This window comes from Nannobrachium achirus (genome assembly GCF_963921795.1).
Source record: "Nannobrachium achirus genome assembly, chromosome: 12".
Classification (NCBI taxonomy): Eukaryota; Metazoa; Chordata; class Actinopteri; order Myctophiformes; family Myctophidae; genus Nannobrachium; species Nannobrachium achirus.
In genome coordinates, this window is record NC_137832.1 from 61,535,250 (window position 1) to 61,555,284 (window position 20,035).

Here is a 20,035-nt window from a genome sequence, read left to right on the forward strand (position 1 = left end):
ACAAAGTACTGCTGCACACGCTCGTCCACGAGAGTGCGGATAGGGTTGTCCCTCTGGGTGAGGCTACAGATCTGGCCGGTGAGCGAGGCCTGCAGCGTCTGGGTCAGTGAGGGATACTTCCTCTCTGTCAGAGACCTGTTGAGCTCACAGCAGATCTGGGTGCTGACACCCTTAAGTGCCTCCTCCTGTTTAAAGTCTGCACTGTGCAACCCGTCCAGGAGAACGCTGGTCATCCTCTTGAGGCGGTCGGCCAGAGAAGACACTCCTTGGATCGCACCTCCGACGGCACTGTAGACAATAAGCAGCACCGCGTTCACCGCCTGGAGCTTCTGAAGCTCCCACTGAATCTCCCACAGACGCGTCTCGTCCGTCATCAAGGTCTCCGGCAGCGGGATGCCGCTCCTCCAGGTGAGGACATGGAGGAAGGCGTTATCCATGACGAGGGAGGGCGTAGGCAGGGACCTCTGACCTTTCGCCCGGCCGTCGGTCTGGTCCGTGGGGTTCAGGAGCAACACCAGCTCCTCCAACGATGATTTGAACCAGGAGGTGGTGTGGTCCAGGGCGTTAGGCATGGTGTCCACGATGTTCTGGAACGTGGCTCTCTCATATTCCACAGCCTGCTTCTGCAGCACAGGCCTCAGGTTCTTGATGGTGAAGTTGAGCATGTCCAATTTCATCAAGTCCAGCACGCGGAAGATCTCCTTGAACAGTGTCACTACGTTGTTGTCTGTGATCTTCCGGAGTTTCTTGACCTCCTCGTCTCTGGCCGGCGCGCACAGTTTGCTCATGGTGCTGATGATGTATGAAGCCAGCCCTTGGAAGTCCACGGCGTCGTTGTCCGCCTGCTGGCGGATCAGGTCGATGTCCAAAGCCTCCGTGATCTGAGTCCGCAGCCAAACGGGCCTCGACATGGACAGCAGGATCTCCCCGATCTCCTTCAGCAGATGGATGGCAAACTTATACTGCGGCGGGTTATCGTTCAACTGAGACTCCAGGATATCCCAGAAGGCACTGTGAACGATGTCTTTAGCTAGCTTACCAAAGCTGTTCTGAGGTAGGTCCAGTGGCTCCAGGGCAAAGCTGGGGTTGACGATAATCTCATGGGCCAGGGTGAGATTGGACAGGTCCTTGGCAGAGGCCACGACTTCATCCATGGTTATGTTAGGTGTGCCGGACGACGCCGTGCCGGGGAAGCTGTCACGGGAAGAGTGCGGGTCACTGGGGGACGTCACGCTGTCCAAGTACGCGTCCATATCACCAGAGATTGACGTGGAGCGCTCGTCCTTTAGAGGCATGATTGGATTGATGCTTCTCTCAGAAGAACCAAGTTAACTGTGGCTCTGACTCTGTCAGTCTCTCACGTTGTATGACTTCTATTATCGCGAGCTCAGTAACTTATATAAGGTTGACCAGAGCTCAGAGCTGACATCACACACAACACAAACTGTTACCATGCATCTTGAAAGAAAGACTTGAATGCATGAATGAAGTGTTCTTTTAATGAACTATAAAGCACAATGTCATCATTACACAAATTGAATCCTGCAAAAAAGTGTAGAAAAATCGCACCTTATGGGCCGTTCTGTCCGTGACATCAGCTGTGATGTCGGTCTATGCGTACTTTCTATGATGTTCTCGGGTGACGATAGTCTTTGTGAGCTGTTGGTACTGCATACATACTGTAAGGAAGGACATACATACACACAAAGTCAAATGTAGGAGCGGTTAGCACAGCTCAAAAATAGATGCAGAATGTCCCAGACATCCCGCAATATTTGGGCAAGACTGACGTCATCATCAATATAATGTCCAAGATCTACATGAGCCATTGTTGGACCCCATCTTTTGTTTCTTAGGGACTACTATCGGACTTAGGACAACTATCCTGTTCCTTAAGAAAATGTTATTGTTTGAGAACTCAGATTTCATGTTGTGAAAGTCAGCCTACACACCTCACCAGACCCTTTAGTTCACATCTTATATTTCCTGAAGTAAATTGAAATGGTGCAATTTATCGAGTGAAAATCTGAGCAAACTTCTTCCAAGATCCTAACATCGCCCTTGTAGGCCTACTATAAGATGTTTTGTGAGAGAGTTTTGTGCAAGTATGGTCAGGGTGATAATGTGATGATTCTCCATGAATTTGGTTCAGCCTGCCCTGCATGCTTGCCATGAAGTCCTTCCACCTCCTAAAGCCTAAAAAGCATGCTTCTAGGAACCATTGGAGAGTACTGCTTGTACTGTTTGTATTTTTGTGATGCAATGACTATTAAGATCTAATAGGACATATAGGGATTGTATTTGAATAGCTATGGAATAATATTGTATCCTTTTCTAATTACATTTTAAGCTTTATTTGTGGCAATTAACTTCCCCTTGTTATAGCAAGCACACACACATAATTATTAACACATCAATATTATTATAGGTAGGCTATTCAATATTTTACAACATTTTGTGTATTGAGTATTTTACTATATTGAGTCATGTTACTATAGTATTAATATATGAGCTATCTTTTGTCTATTTTGTCTTTCTAGTTTCTACTACTAGACTCTCTCCTTAAGATGCTCTACCCCTTTAAGTCCTCCTGTGGTGTCTGTTGTCATGACAACTGACAGACGCTGCAGCCGGGCTGACACCAAACAGAACAGTCAGTGTAAAAAGTTCTACAGAAGCTCCAGTCTAAAACAGGGTCGCACAGGGAGGGAAAACAATCCACAACAGTCAGATAGATCAACCACGTAAGGCTACAATCGTGTGTAAAGTGTCTGTCTTGGAGCAGACTGTGGAGTTTGTTTGTTTGCAGTGAGTTGCCAACGTTGTTAAACAAAGAAATGGCGGAGACTCGAGTTGTCCCCAGCGGTAAAGTCTACAGACAGATGTTTGATGCCCAGGTACGAACTAAATTCACTAAATAGCTAAGCTGCAGGTAGCCTACACCGCATATGGGTTGTAGGTCTCGGTATAAAATGCAAATAGCCTACTTGTCCGTGGCGTGCATCACAATGAGCAGCAGAGGCAAACACATCTTGAAAACACAGCTCGAACTTTCTTTCTTTCTTTCTTTCTTTCTTTCTTTCTTTCTTTTTCTTTCCAATAAAGTCCTAGTGTAGTCATTTACCGTTTATATTAGTCAAACAACACACAGATACAAGCTGGATGACATGAAAACTTATACAATATAGCAGACACAGCTGCTATCCATGGTGCTGATTAAGTCTTTGTTTCTTGCTTATCTTATTGCAATCTTTATTACCTTGCCTAAATTTGTCATATTTGCCTGCCTCAGCTGTTGTGTTCTAGCACTGGACTGAACAACAGGGGTGCAACATAAGCACTCTGACAACAATGGGTATTGCATAACTGAGGGACATGAGTTCCCAAAGGGCATTGCCCTTGCCTAGTGTTGTAATTTAAAACAATATATTTAACAGAAGTCAATGGCTAGATCGGACATTTAATTGGTCGTGAAAGTACCAGTGACAAGCAACACCGTCATGTGGCGGCATTAAAGTTAAACACTTGGCCATCTGTGTAAAGCTGACTGTCACTGTGTCTCTGACCAGGTCCAGCTGTCCAGGACCCTGCAGGCCAGCCGCAGGGGCCGCTTGGCCCCAGAGGGCCCCGACTCTGGGGGCCTCCCCTCTGAAGTCAGCGCTGACACCTCCTCTCCCACACACACCACTGGCAGGTACTGTACTGACACCTCCTCCCCCACACACACCACTGGCAGGTACTGTACTGACACCTCCCCCATAATAACCAAATGGACCCATAATATGGGTCCAGAGAGTGTGTAAATGGAACCAAATATTATTTGGTTCCATTTACACACTCTCTGCGGTACGTAACTTTAAGGGTTCGTTTGGTTTCTAGCTTTCAATCATTTAGTCAGGAACCCACTGGAAACCCTACTTTGAGAACCACTGCTGAAGAGACAAAACATGCCCACATGTTTTTTTCTTTAAGTGATGTGCAGTTCCTCATATGAATACACTTCCCATGAATCCCTTACTGTTGCTGTCTCAATGTTTGTGGGAGAAGTACCAGCAGTGCTGTCTCAAAACATTTACAATAGAAAATAATGTACATCTTCATATAAAGCTGAATGTTGTAGTCTGTCTCTCTTTCTCTCGTCTATATCTGTCTTTCTGCCAGGGACCAGTTGTTATCAGCAGTACAGTGTAACTCCATCACAGAACAACAGTGCCATGTTGACGTTAGAGGTCTGCCTGATGAGATTGGTGAGTACAGTAACACTACTACTGTTAGTATTAATTATAATTATTAGTCTGAAGAAGAGCTCAAAACATCACGTCCATGGTGTAAAGGAACCAAAAAGTATGGAGTATGATCCAGTGTTCAGACCTTACCTTTCTTCATTAGTTTTGCTGACCTGAGTAGCCTACTCTTACTTCTTAGTGTATTCACACCTTTAGATGTGAATTTAATCAAGACAGTATGGCCACCAGGAGAAAAGCATGCACAATTAATTCATTGTACAGTATTTAGCAGTTGTCAATGTCAGGCTGTGTCTAGAGCTCGTAATGAATACCACAGACAGCTTAAAATTATACAATGAGTTTTTACGTACAGAAAATGGGTGAGGGAGGCAGGAAGTGATCACATGTATTATTCACAATAGAACATCATTTACATTACAGAAACTCTTTAATTCAGCTCCGTCATCCACATCCATTATTTTCAAACAATCAATGAGTCAATGCAATTGACCAAATATGAGTAGAGATGATGACACATGATGCTGATGATAATGACTTACTGATTTACAGATTAAGAAATGCTATGACATTGTTAGTGTTAGTCAATCTTTAACATTTCTACACAACGATGAAATGGAATCCAGAATCCCTTATTTGGCTAATGTAATGATGACACACGACAAGATTCCCCTCTTTCCCAGGTGTTTTGCCCAGGTGGGTGTGGTTTTGAGGTTAGGATTGGGCATAGTGTTTGTGAGGTTAGGATTGGGCATAGTGTCTGTGAGGTTAGGGTTAAGGTTAGGTTTAGGCTGCCTGGGTGAAACACACCTGGGAAAGAAGGAATCCCCATGACACACATTTTCTTCCTTATCTCTTCTCCCCCTTTTCAGTGATTGACAGGCCATCCTCTGACATCATTGAGCGTCTGAGAGAGAAGAGAGAGAGTGATCACAGACAGGCTGTGGAACAGCTTTACAAAGACCTGTCTGTTCTTAGTAAGGTAGGATATACCCTGGCCTGTACCCTATACTAAAGGCAAGAAAATCATCATCACTACAGCACTATTAAGCTCAAACCCGATGCAGTGCCCTCCTCCTTAAAGTCTCCCGAAGTGGATTCCTCTGCGACGTCAAAGGGGAACTTCTTCGCACAGAGAGAATTGGCGTCTGTTAGCAGGTTGGAGGAGCTAACCTTTTTGGTTCTTTGCAATTGTGATGGTTCCTAAGAAAACCAGGAAGGCCACATACTAGTCGGGGGCGTTAGGGATATTTTGTTCTAGTCAGTCTAAAAGCGCCACATTTTGCACAGATGTAGCCCAGGGCTTGCTCTAATGATTTAGCTAGGGCACCCGAGTTTGCGACCTTCGGGGTCGCCACAAGCGGCCAAATCAAGTTGGGCTCCCATCGACTTTCTATACAGGAGGAAAATACCCAGAAAAATCTGCTTCAAGTAGGATGTGAGGGGTCTAACTAGGGGTTTGTCATGATGCTGAATCCATTGCAAGCATTTGTTTTGCACAAAAAAATGTGAAAAGTGATGACTCATAACTTTTCATCACTAAACCATCGTTTTCTGGGGTGGTGCCAGACCACCATCGTGCGGGGAGGGTGATATATGTCATTGTCTCCACCAGCCAAAGGCATGGGGGAGAGTATGTTTTCCCCTTCGTCCATCCGTGCGTCCGTCCGTCCGTGCGTCCGTCCGTCCGTGCGTGCGTGCGTCCTCGCAGTTTGTGAGCACCTAATCTCAGTCGCCGTTGGCCCGGTCGCTGCCAAAGTGAGCACACACATTCCCTGGTTGCCAATCTAGAACCTCTGCCTTAAATTTTTCAAATAGGCCTTTTCTAGCGCCACCTAGTGGCCGATGTTCACAAAACACATTTCTGTGCACTACTCTTACAGATTTTGTCCAAAAATCCTACAAATCGGTAGGCAGTATCTCGACAGTCATGTGATTGACACGGATCTGTCCAATTTTGCATATTCCATCCTGATTGGCCAAAATTGGCTTCCAAAATGTGTAGGATTGAGCCGTTTTGAACAAAATGCCTCAAATCCCAAACGTAAAGTGCAATTATCATGAAATTGCACACACACGTTCCCACTAGGTCGAGGAAGAAATGCCACTTAACATTTTTGAAATCAGCCTCATGGTGGCGCTATAACAGGCCGATTTGTGGTTTTACCTATAACTCCACCGATCAATTCCAAACTTTGTAAGCGCACTCCCTAGAGGCTAAGGATAAACCTTTGCCCTGCATTTCTCACATCAGCCTTTTATAGCGCCACCTTTGGGCCGACTTATGTAAAACACATTTTTGAATATTACTCCTTGAGATTTTATCCAAAAATCACGCAAATCGGTACACAGTATCTCTATAGTCATCTGATCAAGTCCGATCCGTCTGATATTTCATATTCCATCCTGTTTGGCTAATATTGGCTTCCAAAGTTTGCAGGATTGCTCCGTTTTCAAATCATCAACGCAGCTTGCGATTACCGTGAAATTTGGCACACATATACCCACTAGGTCAAGGAACAAATGCTACCCTTTTCACATTGGCCTGTTATAGCGCCACCAGCAGGTAGACTTTAGCAAAACACATTTTTGGAACACAATGCTTCAAATCATGCATGCAGCGTCCGATTGCCATGAAAGATTTAAGGTGAAAAACATATGCCACCCTTTTTACATTAGCCTATTATACAGTAGCACCACCAGGATGCACGGCCTGGTGGAGACCTGTGCTCGGAAGAGCACTGCTTCTAGTTGTTGCATGTGATTCTTTAGGCTGGGGCAGCACCTGTCATTGGGGAACGTTGAGTGGGAGGAGGAAAACGAAGGCTCTGTGTCCTCCCAGTGGGGGCTCCTCACTGGTAGTTTTACAGCAGTGGCAAGCAGTGGGAGGAGTTAATTGGAGGAAAAAAGGATTACAAATAATTGCCTATGCTTAATTTAGGATAGAACAAAAAAACGTGTTGAGCAGGCTCTTGGCTTGTGGCTGGAGCTATTAATGCCAATATGAGGCACATTGCCCTAACACAAGAAACTGCACATTTTAAAACTTTACGGGAGACCATAATATCCTCTATGGTACAGACTGGCTGATTTTGATCTTAAACCTTTTTTACATTAAAGAAATATTTTTGTAATTTTAAATTAACTATCTAATCCTACATTTTTCCCCCTTTCTGATTCACAGGCTGCCTACCTACCTCTGAGGCGCACTTTCAGATTATTCAGGGGAACAGAGCTAAATTCAGGACATAAAAAGTGTATTTCTAACTATTTCTTTGATCGATATGTAATCCTTTTTGTGTTTTTTGCATTGCACTCAAATGTTTTTAATGGTTCTTTCTTTGATTGGTATTGTATACATTGCATGTATTGTTGTCATGATGACAAGGAATTAAGTTTCCAGATTTTCTCTCTCACCTTGGTTACTCATGAGGTATAACTCCTCCCTAAACAGTTAATGTGAGAGACTGCACCTGATCCCCATTTGCTTCCATCACAGGGACAGGTCCCATTAGAACCCATGCTCGTATATAGATGCTTCTGATTGGTTGTATATATCCCAGGCACCTTATTTAAATGTGACTTGAAATGTGTTCTGTATACCCTGAAGAAGGCAGCTGTGCTGCCAAAACGTCGGTTTATTACTCTGTCGTAATAAAACTTTTGGCACTTGGCTATAGTGTGTGCGGCCACTTCTGTCTTTTTTAGACACCTCCTGAATGAATTCACTGTCGTGAGCCTGCACCACCACAAGGACGTGGTGTGCGTAGTATTCCTGTGCTTAGTAACAGACTGGCTGATTGCCTTAGTTCCAAACCTTTGACACCTGCATTTTTCCTTCATTTTGTGTGTGTGCGTGACTGACTGTGTGTGTTGTCCAGGACTACGAGGCCAGGTACAGGCAGGCCTGTGGACAGTTATTGTCTCATCTGTCAGAACAGCACCAGAGATTGGACAACCTGATGGACGGAATGGACAACACTGAACACCTCCAACACTTCACACTGCAGGTACCTTCTACTGGACCTCATCTATAACAGCTGGTTGGAGAGGGTTGGGATGGACAGGCTAATACTAATGATTGCTAATGATTGACTGGATTGGATTTGGATGTGGACTTTTTACCATTGTGCATTCATTGCTTTTTATTCATACATAGAAGATGGCGTGTTGTTGACTGCTGGGTGCTGTGTGTGGTACTGATCCTCGGATACTATAAATGTGTCAAAATGTAGGACATTTTGGCCTAAAACCTAACCCTATATATATATATATATATGTTGTAACTGTCTGTCGACAGAATAGGTCAGTTTGGCCTTGTACAGTATGTAGTTGTACTGTAAACTAAGTAGTTGTACTGTAAACTGCATAAGTACGTTGTGTGTGTGTGTGTGTGTGTGTGTGTGTGTGTGTGTGTGTGTGTGTGTGTGTGTGTGTGTGTGTGTGTGTGTGTGTGTGTGTGTGTGTGTGTGTGTGTGCGCGCGTGTGTGTGTGTTTAGGAACTATATTCTCTATGGGATAGGGTGAGTGAGGAAACATCCTTAAAGAAGAGAAGAATCAGAGATCTGGACCGACAACTGACTGGATACGAATCAGACAGGGCTAATGCTGTAAGTACAGTACTACTCACACTACTACTAAATAAAATATCACTGCACACTCATCCAGTTGGTGTTAAACTTTACGCGCATCAATACTGCAACCCTGCACATAACACCAGTAAGGCTCCCTAATCAGGAGATAAGTGACAATCAGGTCACATGTATACACAAATAGGCCTGTTGGCCTGATGGTGGCGCTAAATGGGACACATCCATGTTGATGACAGGACTCTAGACATACTGTGTACCGCTTTGCGTGATTTTAGGGCAAAAAGGGGAGGAGCAGTCTCCAAAAATGTGTTTTGCAAGAATCGTCCTCATGGTGGTGCTAGAAGAGGGACATGTGAGAAATGAGAGGTGGATGTTGTGGTTTGGCAGCCAAGGAGTGTGTGTGCAAAGTGTGACGTGACGTGACTGACTGACTGACTGACTGACTGACTGACTGACTGACTGACTGACTGACTGACTGACTGACTGACTGACTGACTGACTGCCAGCCAGCCAGCCAGCCAGCCAGCCAGGGTTTTGATAGTAACTGCTATCTGACGGTCGAAATTAGCCCCATTGGCAATCCCTTACAGTCAGGGGCAGAATGGCTGGCATTACGCAGCCATTCTGTGAGCCATCAAACGTTTCTGCTTTCTCTTTTGTGTGTGTGTGTGTGTGTGTGTGTGTGTGTGTGTGTGTGTGTGTGTGCGTGTGTGCGTGCGTACGCGCGTGCGTGTGTGTGTGTGTGCGTAGATAAGTCTTGTGCTGAGGAAGTACAGCAGTCTGCTGGAGAAGATCAGCTTCCTGTTGCCCTCTGACCTCCACAGACTACTGGACACTGAAGCTATGGTAATGAGTCATGACCCCTGACCCCTAACAATGACATCTCTTGTCTGTCTCTTTTGAGACACTTTGACACATGCCTGTTGAAGCTGTAATCTGTAAAGTAATTTATTTATAGTCTGTGTGAACTCTACCATCCTAAAAACTATATTTTTTATTGTCATATTATTAAGAGTCATGTCTCTTTCAACTGAGCGTTAATTGCAATGATGTCCAAAGTCCAAAGATAGCAGCGCATCTAATCTCCAATTCGGTGCACCAACTCCTTCAAATATCTTTATTGACACCGTCAAGCCGACAGCCGATAACTGTAGTGACTCCACTGTTGAAGGTGTGTTGGCAGACATAATATTCACTGTTGTTGAACCTACAGTATATCCATTTATTCAGAAACCCAGTGCACATCTAGTGCCAGAATTTAATCTAGTGCTCATTATATTATTTTATTTTACCCTCATTTATCTTGGTTTATGTCTTAATTTTACCTGTACCTCTACTGTGTTTCATTCTTAACTGTCGCTGCTATGACACCTGAGTGTTGCTCCCAGGATAAATAAAGGTTTGTCACCAGTAAGACTCCCTAATCGGAAGATAAGCGACCGCCAGGTCGCATGTATATTGTATACACACTACAAAAAGCAACTTCATGGTGGCGCTAGAAGAGGGCCATGTGAGAAATCAGGGGCAGAGGTCGTGGTTTGCCAGCCAAGGAGTGTGTGTGCAAAGTTTGTCATGGATAGGGGCAGCGGTGCCGGAGATAAGAGTAGGGCCAAAAGTGTGACGTGACGTGAAGTGACGGACAGACAGCCGGTGGAGGTTTTCATAGTAACTGTCTGTCTGTGTACCAGATGATAAACCAGTGATAAACCATAACACCTGTCTGTCTGTGTACCAGATGATAAACCAGTGATAAACCATAACACCTGTCTGTCTGTGTACCAGATGATAAACCAGGCGCTGTTAGCTAACCGCCGCAGCGTGTCGCGCCTCCTGCTGCACCTCCTGGAGGCGGAGCTACAGCAGGAGTCAGCGCTGCGTTTCCGCTGGGAGGAGCATCTCGTCTCCTGGAGGAGGAGCCAAGTCAATGACATCATCACCAACTTCAGGTGTAGTAGTAGTAGTAGACTAGTAGATTTCGTAAAGTTGTTATTAGATAAACACTGTCTGATGATATTAGTAATGGTCATATTAGTAGTATTGATTAGTAGTATTTGTGTGTAACTTACTGTATAGGGATCAGACCAGTAGTGATGCCATACAGAAACCCAGTGTGATTCAACAGATGGATGAGGAGATGAGAACGTCTCAACGTGACCTGCTGGAACAACGCTCTCACGTCATAATAGACCTCTGGTAACTCGTATTGCACTGTTCCTTACCAATACTAGACTGGCTGTCACTATCTCATATTACACTGTTACTAGTGCTACGCTGTTACTAGCTAATACTACAGTACGTTGTTGCTAGACTGTTACTTATATTATACTGCCACTAACTCATAGTGCAGTAATACTACAGTATGGGGTAACTAACTCATGATAACTAAAACTACGCTGTAACTAGCTAATACTACAGTACGTTGTTGCTAGACTGTTACTTATATTATACTGCCACTAACTCATAGTGCAGTAATACTACAGTATGGGGTAACTAACTCATGATAACTAAAACTATGCTGTAACTAACTCATACTATACTGGGGTCCTTGATGATCCTCTGGGCCTTCACTCTATTTTTTTGGGTGTAGAGCGCTGTTACCCAAACAAACCCATCTATGGGTCGTGGACCAATTTTTATGGGTCGCAAGTATACAGTTTAGTTACAGTATCTCCTTTTTTCCATGTCCTACTGGAAAATATTCTTAAAAGTTTAAATGAAGAAATAACAACTTTTCATCAATTAAAAACAATTCCATCCTTTTTCAAAAGTACTTCATAAATAAAATGAAAAACGCGGCACGAAGCAAGACGCATTGTGTCAAACAGTTTGGGTCACGGCCCTGATTTGGCGAAATACTACTTCATGCGGGCACCAGTTGTGCTCAAGTGTTGTGGTTAATGTTTTGAGCATCTTCCGTACCAGACAGCCAGGACGCTATGTGCACCTGTAGTAGCATTGTGGATTCCAAGAAGACGACAAATATTACTACTATGATACTAATATCATTGTCACTTACTGACTTTCAATCAGAAGTACGTATTGCTCCCGAATGAATCCAAGCAGAATGCAAGAGATTCTGCAAAACCGCTTACATAAAGTATATAGCACACCTACCCCATAATACACATCTCTGTCTGTCTGGGGCATGTGAAGAGAATGTTTTGGTGCTGATGGCATGTACTTTGTGAAAAGGCACAGGGCAATGGGAGAATGGGATGTACCGGCAATAAAGGAATGTCATTATGGCATTACATCATTATGGTGCAACCAGAGTGACAGGCTATGTAGAGCCGGTGTACACAGTGAAAAGTAGAGATTGATTGATTGATTGATTGATTGATGTCATCTGTAGCTCCCTGGCCCCACCTACCTGTTCCACATCCCTGGTAGCTGATTGGTTCGACCAGCTGACAGCTGTCAATCAGAAGATTGGTAAAACTTGTTATCTGTCACATTCTCTCCCATCTTTCTTTCCCTGAATTGTTCTGTAAACCTCACCGCGCACTCTGTGTGTGTGTGTGTGTGTGTGTGTGTGTGTGTGTGTGTGTGTGTGTGTGCGTGTGCGTGCGTGCGTGCGTGCGTGTGTGCGCGCGCGTGTGCGTGTGTGTGTAGACAGTGTTAATGTGAAGTATTTACAGCAGCTGACTTGTTACTATGAGGAGATGTGGCAGAGCTATTTGACTGAAATGGAACACAGCAAGGTAGGCTGCAGTACACAACACTACTACTACACAACACACTAAACAACACAACCTGACACATTCATAATGTTGCCATTGGGGTGGGTGTGTGTGTGTGTGTGTGTGTGTGTGTGTGTGTGTGTGTGTGTTTCATGTGTTGTTCGGTGTTTGTCCTGCAGGTGGCGCTGAATGCGCTGGGTCTGTCAGAGGAAGAGGTCCAAGACATTGTTTCCTCCCAACTCCTGTCTCTCATTGGACAGCACCAGAGCCAGGCTGAGCAGCGATTGGCCACCTTAGATGTCAGTCAAACCTGTCTGTCTGTCTGTCTGTCTGTCTGTCTGTCTGCCTCTCACTTTCTCTCTCTTTATCTGTTGATGTGTGATCTGTCTGTCATCACTTATGGTTTGCTTTGGTTTCTTGCAACACTGTCGCACTACCCAAAGGTCATACTGTATTGTGATTTCTTGACCCAACGTCTGTGACTCGAAGGGGGTGCCCTTCCAGCAGGGGTTGACACTAATGTCTCAGAGGCATTTGCCCGTCGGGCAATTACAGGTCATGCCCACTTGCCCGAAAAGTAAATCATCCATTATAAAATAATAGGTACGATTTTAATTACCACTCAATGTATCACTTATTTCTTTACTTTCTAATCCAAATACCAAATACCTACATAGCTGTGATTGAATATGTGTATTGATTCACCCATTTTTAAGTGTAGCAACAGTAAAAACGGCATATTAAAGGTTAACAGTGCTATTATTGTACATTCCACAGACCAGAAGACAGAGCGTGCTGGCCACGTTCAGGTGTTTAGACAGATATCTGTTCATAGATGGTTGCGTCCGTCCTCAAATGAGCCCTTGCCCGGTCTGTTTCTAAACACGCCTGATTGCTACATTTCTGTCTGTATGTCTGTTGTACAGCGAGAGTTCGAGACCCAGGCGGAGCACGCCCACTCTCTCAGTAGGAGTGTGTGTGCTGTGATTGGCGGTGTGGCGTTGCTATGGGAGACACATTGCCAGGCAACAGAGACAACAGATCAAGAGCTACAGCAACTCCTGGACACACTGCGTCACACACAGCAACAGGAAGTACAGGTCAGCTGATAATATGAAGTATACATGAAATTATAACTGCTCAGACCTGGAACCGTTTTATAGTCTCGCGTGGCCAGACTGTTACCTCACACGATTTGCAAATGCTCCCGGCATACAGTCTGGGAGACGGAAAATTCTATTTCTAACGATGAGTGCGAGATAAAGCGGATGTGACGCACCAGCTCCCTTGGTGCGGTAGCGATAACAAGTCCTATTGGAAGCGTTGTCTCTTTTCAATATTTTTGGGGGCTTTATTTCGTCTTTCTCTGGTGTTGTTGGTGTTACTTTCATGATGTTTTAAAACGTTTTCTTTAACTATACACGCATAACAAGAATTGAATGTGATTGCCAGTGTGTTTTCTCTTTGCTGTCCAACGGTCATAACAGTTACTTTCTTTTTTAAATTGTTTGTATTTGATAGACTTTGTTAGTTCGTTACCAACAGTGCTTGGTGTTGATGATTTTTCAGAAGAAAGAGTCCCAACTAGACGTGTGGCTGGACCGCCTGCGCCAGGAGAGCACGGAGGACGGCCTGAGAAACTCCCTGGATAAATCTCTAAACAGCCTGGATGAGATTAAACAAAGGTACGCGAAGAGTAATTAATGTAAGAAACATACTGAGGATGTCAGCGTCATTACACTCATCTAATATGGTTGTGCGTGTGCGTGTGCATGTGCGTGTGCGTGTGTGTGTGTGTGCATGTGCGTGTAGTTACAGTCGGTGGTTCAGTGAACTCGGTGAGGTGGTCGACTGTTACCCTGTTAAAGTTCTGGAGCAACTTTACGCCTACAGCACCGCCTTCAGCCAGTACTACAACCTCAGCCACACGCACACACTGGTAGCTATAGCAACCACACACACACACACACACACACACACACACACAGGTAGTAATAGCAATGCGGAGCCCTGACCTTTTGACCTTGCAGATGAATAGGTTTTTCAGAGTTTATGTTGACCTTTGTTAGAACCACCAGTAAGACTCCCTAATTGGGAGATAAGCGACCGTCAGGTCGTGTACACAAACTTTAGAAGGCAATGCTAGCCAATCAGGAGGGAATATGGGAAATGGGACAGATCCATGTTGATGACATGACTTTAGAGATACTGTGTACCGCTTTGCGTGATTTTAGGGGAAGATCTGTAGGAGCAGTGTCCAAAAATGTGTTTTGCAAGAATCGGCCTCATGGTCTATCTGAACGCCTGTCTTCACCCAACATCTACAGTAGACCGTATCTAATTCACACCCGTCTCGCTCTTCAACCTCCTCAGAGTTCAGACGAGCTGCACGCCCTGTATCCTGCTATCAGCACCGGTTAGTTTGACTATGTCTCTCTGTCTGTCTGTCTGTCTGTCTGTCTGTCTGTCTGTCTGTCTGTGGTTACATTCAGTGCATTCAGTGTTTTCTGTATCCTTAGACATGATTGGTCAGTCTGGGGTCAAGACACAACAACCGATGACAGAGCAACAACCAATCGGCTCGCCAAACCCTGCCAAGTCCTCCACTGAGGTAAACAAACTGATCGAAAGGCAGATTAACAGAATGACCGCAATGCATCTTAGTTAGTTAGGTTGCCCGACAGGGCAACACACTGTAGTCCCGGGAAAACGTTATTTTCACCACTAGATAAACTTTTTTGTGAATCAGGTGCCATTGGAAATTGATGGAAAAACATTTGAGGAGTGGTGCTAGCTGGAGCATTGGTTGAGCTTCACATGACAGTTAGCTTGCTGCAGAATATAGTCACGGCAACCACCGTTGCAATTTCCAATTACATCTTTCTAGTTACTTACTTACTACTTACTTACTTTGCGTTTGTGTGTGCGCGTGTCTAGGCTCGGTCCTGTCTAGCTGAACTCTATGACTGCGTCCACGTGGTCACCTTTACCTCCAGTGGGGGCGGGTCTTACAGTGGCCCCGCCTTCGAATGCCCCGCCCACACACCCACAGCAGAGCTGGAACGGGAAGTGGAGTTTGCGCCGTTTCCTGCCGAACAGCTGTCATGCTCACTGACACGGTAACATCACAGTGACAACATAGTAACAAGACTAACAACCAAAAGTTATAGTAGAGGAACAATAAAGTAAAAACACAGTTACAACCACCTAAATGTACTGGTTCACGCTTGGTCACTTACTGATTTATTGGAGTTAATCTAAATGGCCAATGGTGGTCTCAGTATGTACTGAAAGTAGTAAGTAGTATTTGTATACATACGTTTTTAAAAACAAACTAAAAATCGACATTTTTAACAAAGCATTTCCTTAATTTTATTTTTCCCTGGACATGGTTTTCTTGTCATGCTTTTAATCCTGTAGCACATTGAGATTCGCAAGAATGTAAAGTGCGTTATAAATAAAATGCATTATTATCATTATTATTATTATTATTATTATTATTATTACCCAAACAGTAAATCTGTAAAGTAGCAATCTGGGAACCTATTTGGTAAAATTCCTTAGTTTGTCCTTGCCTCTGGGGCACCACTGTTAGCAGAATCTGTCTTGAGAGATTAGTAAAGTGACCATGTTACACATGCGTTTGCGTGTGCGTGTGCGTGCGTGCGCGTGCGTGCGTGTGCGTGCGTGCGTGCGTGCGTGCGTGTGTGTGTGTGTGTGCGCGCGCGTGTGCGTGTGTGTGTGTGTGTGTAGGTTGCGTGCCCTGTGTGTAGATCATGTTGAACTGAGGTTCCAGCAGGTGCTGAGTTCAGCGGTCGCCACGGTGACGGGCAGGAGGGAAGCTCTGCGCTCAGAACACCACTCTCTGGTCAACCTGCAGGAGCAGAGGAGACAACACATACAGGACATACACCACACACGCACTGGTAACACACTGCTCATGCTCTCTCTGTGTGTGTGTGTGTGTGTGTGTGTGTGTGTGTGTGTGTGTGTGTGTGTGTGTGTGTGTGTGTGTGTGTGTGTGTGTGTGTGTGTGTGTGTGTGTGTGTGTGCTTGTGTGTACAAAGTTTCATGTCGAGATGAAATCACCTAAGATGCAGAATCAGTTATAGTTGTTAAAAATGTTTTAATGAACAATTTTGTCCAATCTGTATGCCATGGATGGTAATGTATCCTAATTACAATTTACAGTAAGACTCCCTCCACAAATTTTAGAAGGAAATGGTATCCAATCAGGAGGGAATATGGGAAATGGGACAGATCCATGTTGATGACATGACTGTAGAGATACTGTGTACCGCTTTGCGTGATTTTAGGGCAAAATCTGTAGGAGCAGTGTCCAAAAATGTGTTTTGCAAGAATCGGCTTCATGGTGGCACTAGAAGAGGGCCATGTGAGAAATGAGGTGGTAGGTTTCAGTAGGTAGGTGCAACGGTGGCGGAGACATGAGTAGGGTAAAAGTGTGACGTGACGGACAGACTGACAGACTGACTGACAGCCAGTGGAGGTTTTGATAGTAACTGCGACCTGACGGTCGCAATCAGAGTGGTTGTATTTTGTCTCCCTGATCCCTCAGGTTTTTGCTCTACTCCTGTGTGTGTGTGTGTGTGTGTGTGTGTGTGTGTGTGTGTGTGTGTGTGTGTGTGTGTGTGTGTGTGTGTGTGTGTGTGTGTGTGTGTGTGTGTGCGTGTGCGTAGCTGAGTTAGTGCTCCACAGAGACGGTATTGAGAGCCACTGTCAGCTCGTGCTGCAGGAACTGACTTCCTGTAGGAACGACTTCCTGTTCCTGCAGACGAGCGTCGATAAAACAACTGAAGACTTCAGAACTCAAATCTACAACATGGAGGAGCAATTTATGCATGCTAGAACATCTGACAGGTAGGCTACCACTGTCTGACTGACTGATCAATGGAGTGATTGACTGCCTGACTGACTGACGCTGAAGCTAACAATGTAGATGAATTTGGTGCTGTGTGTGTTTTCTCTGTTTTCCTAATATGAATTTTAAAGCATGTGACAACGGTACAAATATCAATATTCATACTCCTGCCATGTCTGACATGCACCATGCAGGTTCTGTTGGCATTGTGAAAGTAAGGGGTGACTGAGCCACCTTGTGGTGGGACATGATATCGTCTTTGCCTCTTTCCAACAAACACTAGTCAAACAGACCACTGTTAAGACTTATTATAGGCTTCTTATAACAATAATACAAACCAGTAAGACTCCCTAATCGGGAGATAAGCGACCATCAGGTCGCATATACAAACTTTAGAAGACAATGGTAGCCAATCAGGAGGGAATATGGGAAATGGGACAGATCCATGTTGATGACATGACTCTGGAGATACTGTGTACCGCTTTGTGTGATTTTAGGGCAAAATCTGTAGGAGCAGTGTCCAATAAAGGCCTGCCTTCTCTTAGTGGTTGTGCTGTATCCCATGTAGTTCTATGCAAATAATATAAAACCTCTTCTCTCCTCTCTTCAACTATCCCTCTTCCTCTCTGCTCTTGTAGTCTGGTGTCCTTGTTCTCGTCCCTCCAGGACAGGCTGGATAAACATCTTGAAGTCACCCAGAGTTCCCAGAAGGTTTTCAGACAGTCGATCCTCAGCAGACTGAACCAGCTGAGAAACATCAGCTCTGCTCTCCTCAAGTCATTCAGGTACTGCTACTGTACCATGACAGTAGTACTAACTAGAGCAGGGTTCCCCAATAGGCGGCCTGCGGGCCATTTGCGGCCCGCGGGGGGCTACTGTCTGGCCCACACCAACCCCAGTAATAATGGTGGTATAAGAGCAGCAACAACACTAGTATATCGTCGTTGTCGGGTGGAAATCTCGTATCTCCAAATTTGTACGTTTTTTTTGGCAAATCATACAAGGCCGTCGCACAAAAGTAGTGAAAACAGCAGATCTACAAGCACACAATGCCAAGCGGTGCGAGGCGTTGTGTGCTTGTAGATCGGCTGTTTTCACTAGTTTAAATAATTTAATAAATGATAAATGTAAAACGAACGGTTTTGGACATACAAGATTTTCACCCGACAACGACGATATCTGAACTGTCGCTGGAGTAGCAGGAACGCCGCCATCGCCCCCTGTTGTGGCCCTCGGTTCAGCCCTTGGGGAAAACTAATTGGGGAACCATGAACTAGAGTATAGGCTACTACTACTACAGTACGTAAGTACAACTGCAAAACTACAGAACTATTATACAGTACTATTGTACATTATAATGCTGCACAATCTCTTCTCTTCTCTTCTCTTCTCTTCTCTTCTCTTCATAGGTTATTCAGTGATGGAGGTAACTTTAGTCCAAAGGAGGTGCAGTCCCTCCTCAGGCGTTTGGAGAAGTCGACTAAACGCATCGACGCCACAGAGGAGACCCTGAAGACGGACATGGAGGCCACAGAGTCTAAGAGCATAGGACAGGTGACCTGTGACCCCAACATCTAACCCAACTCAACATCTCTCAACATGAGAATGTATTGTACATTATTGTGACAGTTGTTTCACAAGAAACCGTTACATGTAAACATCTAGTAATGTTTGTTTTGGTTTTCTATACTGCCAGGAGCATGACATATCCTCCTCCCTTCTCTGTACTTTTCATTTTTAAATTTTGATTTTATTTTTTGCTATTCTTATTGTATTTTATTGTTGTCGCACTGTTGAGGATGTTCAAAGAACAAGAATTGTACTGCCTCCATTGTTGCCCCAGCTGTATTGTAAGTGCATGCTACAATAAAAACCTCTCCTTTCCTTTCCTCTCCAGGCGAAGGAGGTGGTGAGCCGTTTCGATGAGAAGTTGTCTTTCCTGACTGTAGAACTCAAATTCCAGGAGAAAATCCAGAGTGTTCTGACCAACACCCAGGTCCTCATCAAGACAGAGGTAGCTGTCTTCCAGTCTGTCTGATCCACAGACAGTGGTACATGTCTGTCCCTCTCTACCTGTCTTCTTACTACTGTACATGTCTTGTCTCTCTACGTGCGTGTGTTGGTGTGTTTTGTCAAGGTTGCCAATAACAACAGTCAGAAGTCTCACATCAGTAGCAGACTACAGGAACTGAAGACAATGACGGACAGAGTAGAGGTATGGTTATCATCACATAGCACTCCTACTATTATTGGTTGCAGGTGGTTTGAGGCACTGTAAAGCTCATTGCATGTTACACCAGATCAACCGACATTTGTTTGGTTCAGCTGGTCCAAAACTACATGACAACATGTCACTCAGAGGTTCGGATTGGCGACATCAGAACTAAATTGAGGTGTTCTGTGCCTCCGAGGTGTTTCTGACTACCCAGCTAGTTCGGCTACTGTGATTGGTCAGATGTTGGTCATACGTTCCACATTGTTTCCGTCTTCATTCAGCCCAGCTTCAAGTTCATTGTGTCAGCAGTGAAGCGAGCGAAACGCAGTGGTAGCCTAGTTTAGAAGAGGTTTGATATTGAACCAGTGCCACTAGTCTTCTGTTAGCCTGCAGCGACATTTTCCACTATGGGTGTTGTTATACTT

General features: G+C 44.7%; 1 protein-coding gene across 1 annotated transcript in view; it reads left to right on the plus strand.

Moving 5' to 3' along the window:
* Positions 1–2,837: 2,837 nt before the first annotated feature.
* The window catches only part of ccdc180 (coiled-coil domain containing 180), a gene marked incomplete at both ends in the record, with an annotated part of 22,529 nt that continues 5,331 nt past the window's right edge, over positions 2,838–20,035 (plus strand). The window contains 21 exons of the mRNA XM_080738822.1: positions 2,838–2,897; positions 3,570–3,694; positions 4,162–4,247; positions 5,117–5,226; positions 8,126–8,254; positions 9,587–9,682; positions 10,619–10,782; positions 10,910–11,029; positions 12,189–12,268; positions 12,449–12,537; positions 12,696–12,815; positions 13,443–13,616; positions 14,086–14,201; positions 14,329–14,455; positions 14,890–14,932; positions 15,036–15,127; positions 15,454–15,635; positions 18,034–18,180; positions 18,805–18,949; positions 19,293–19,409; positions 19,533–19,610. Of these exons, the coding sequence (XP_080594948.1) occupies positions 2,838–2,897; positions 3,570–3,694; positions 4,162–4,247; positions 5,117–5,226; positions 8,126–8,254; positions 9,587–9,682; positions 10,619–10,782; positions 10,910–11,029; positions 12,189–12,268; positions 12,449–12,537; positions 12,696–12,815; positions 13,443–13,616; positions 14,086–14,201; positions 14,329–14,455; positions 14,890–14,932; positions 15,036–15,127; positions 15,454–15,635; positions 18,034–18,180; positions 18,805–18,949; positions 19,293–19,409; positions 19,533–19,610 (2,400 nt within the window). The remainder of the gene's footprint in view (positions 2,898–3,569; positions 3,695–4,161; positions 4,248–5,116; positions 5,227–8,125; positions 8,255–9,586; positions 9,683–10,618; positions 10,783–10,909; positions 11,030–12,188; positions 12,269–12,448; positions 12,538–12,695; positions 12,816–13,442; positions 13,617–14,085; positions 14,202–14,328; positions 14,456–14,889; positions 14,933–15,035; positions 15,128–15,453; positions 15,636–18,033; positions 18,181–18,804; positions 18,950–19,292; positions 19,410–19,532; positions 19,611–20,035) is intronic.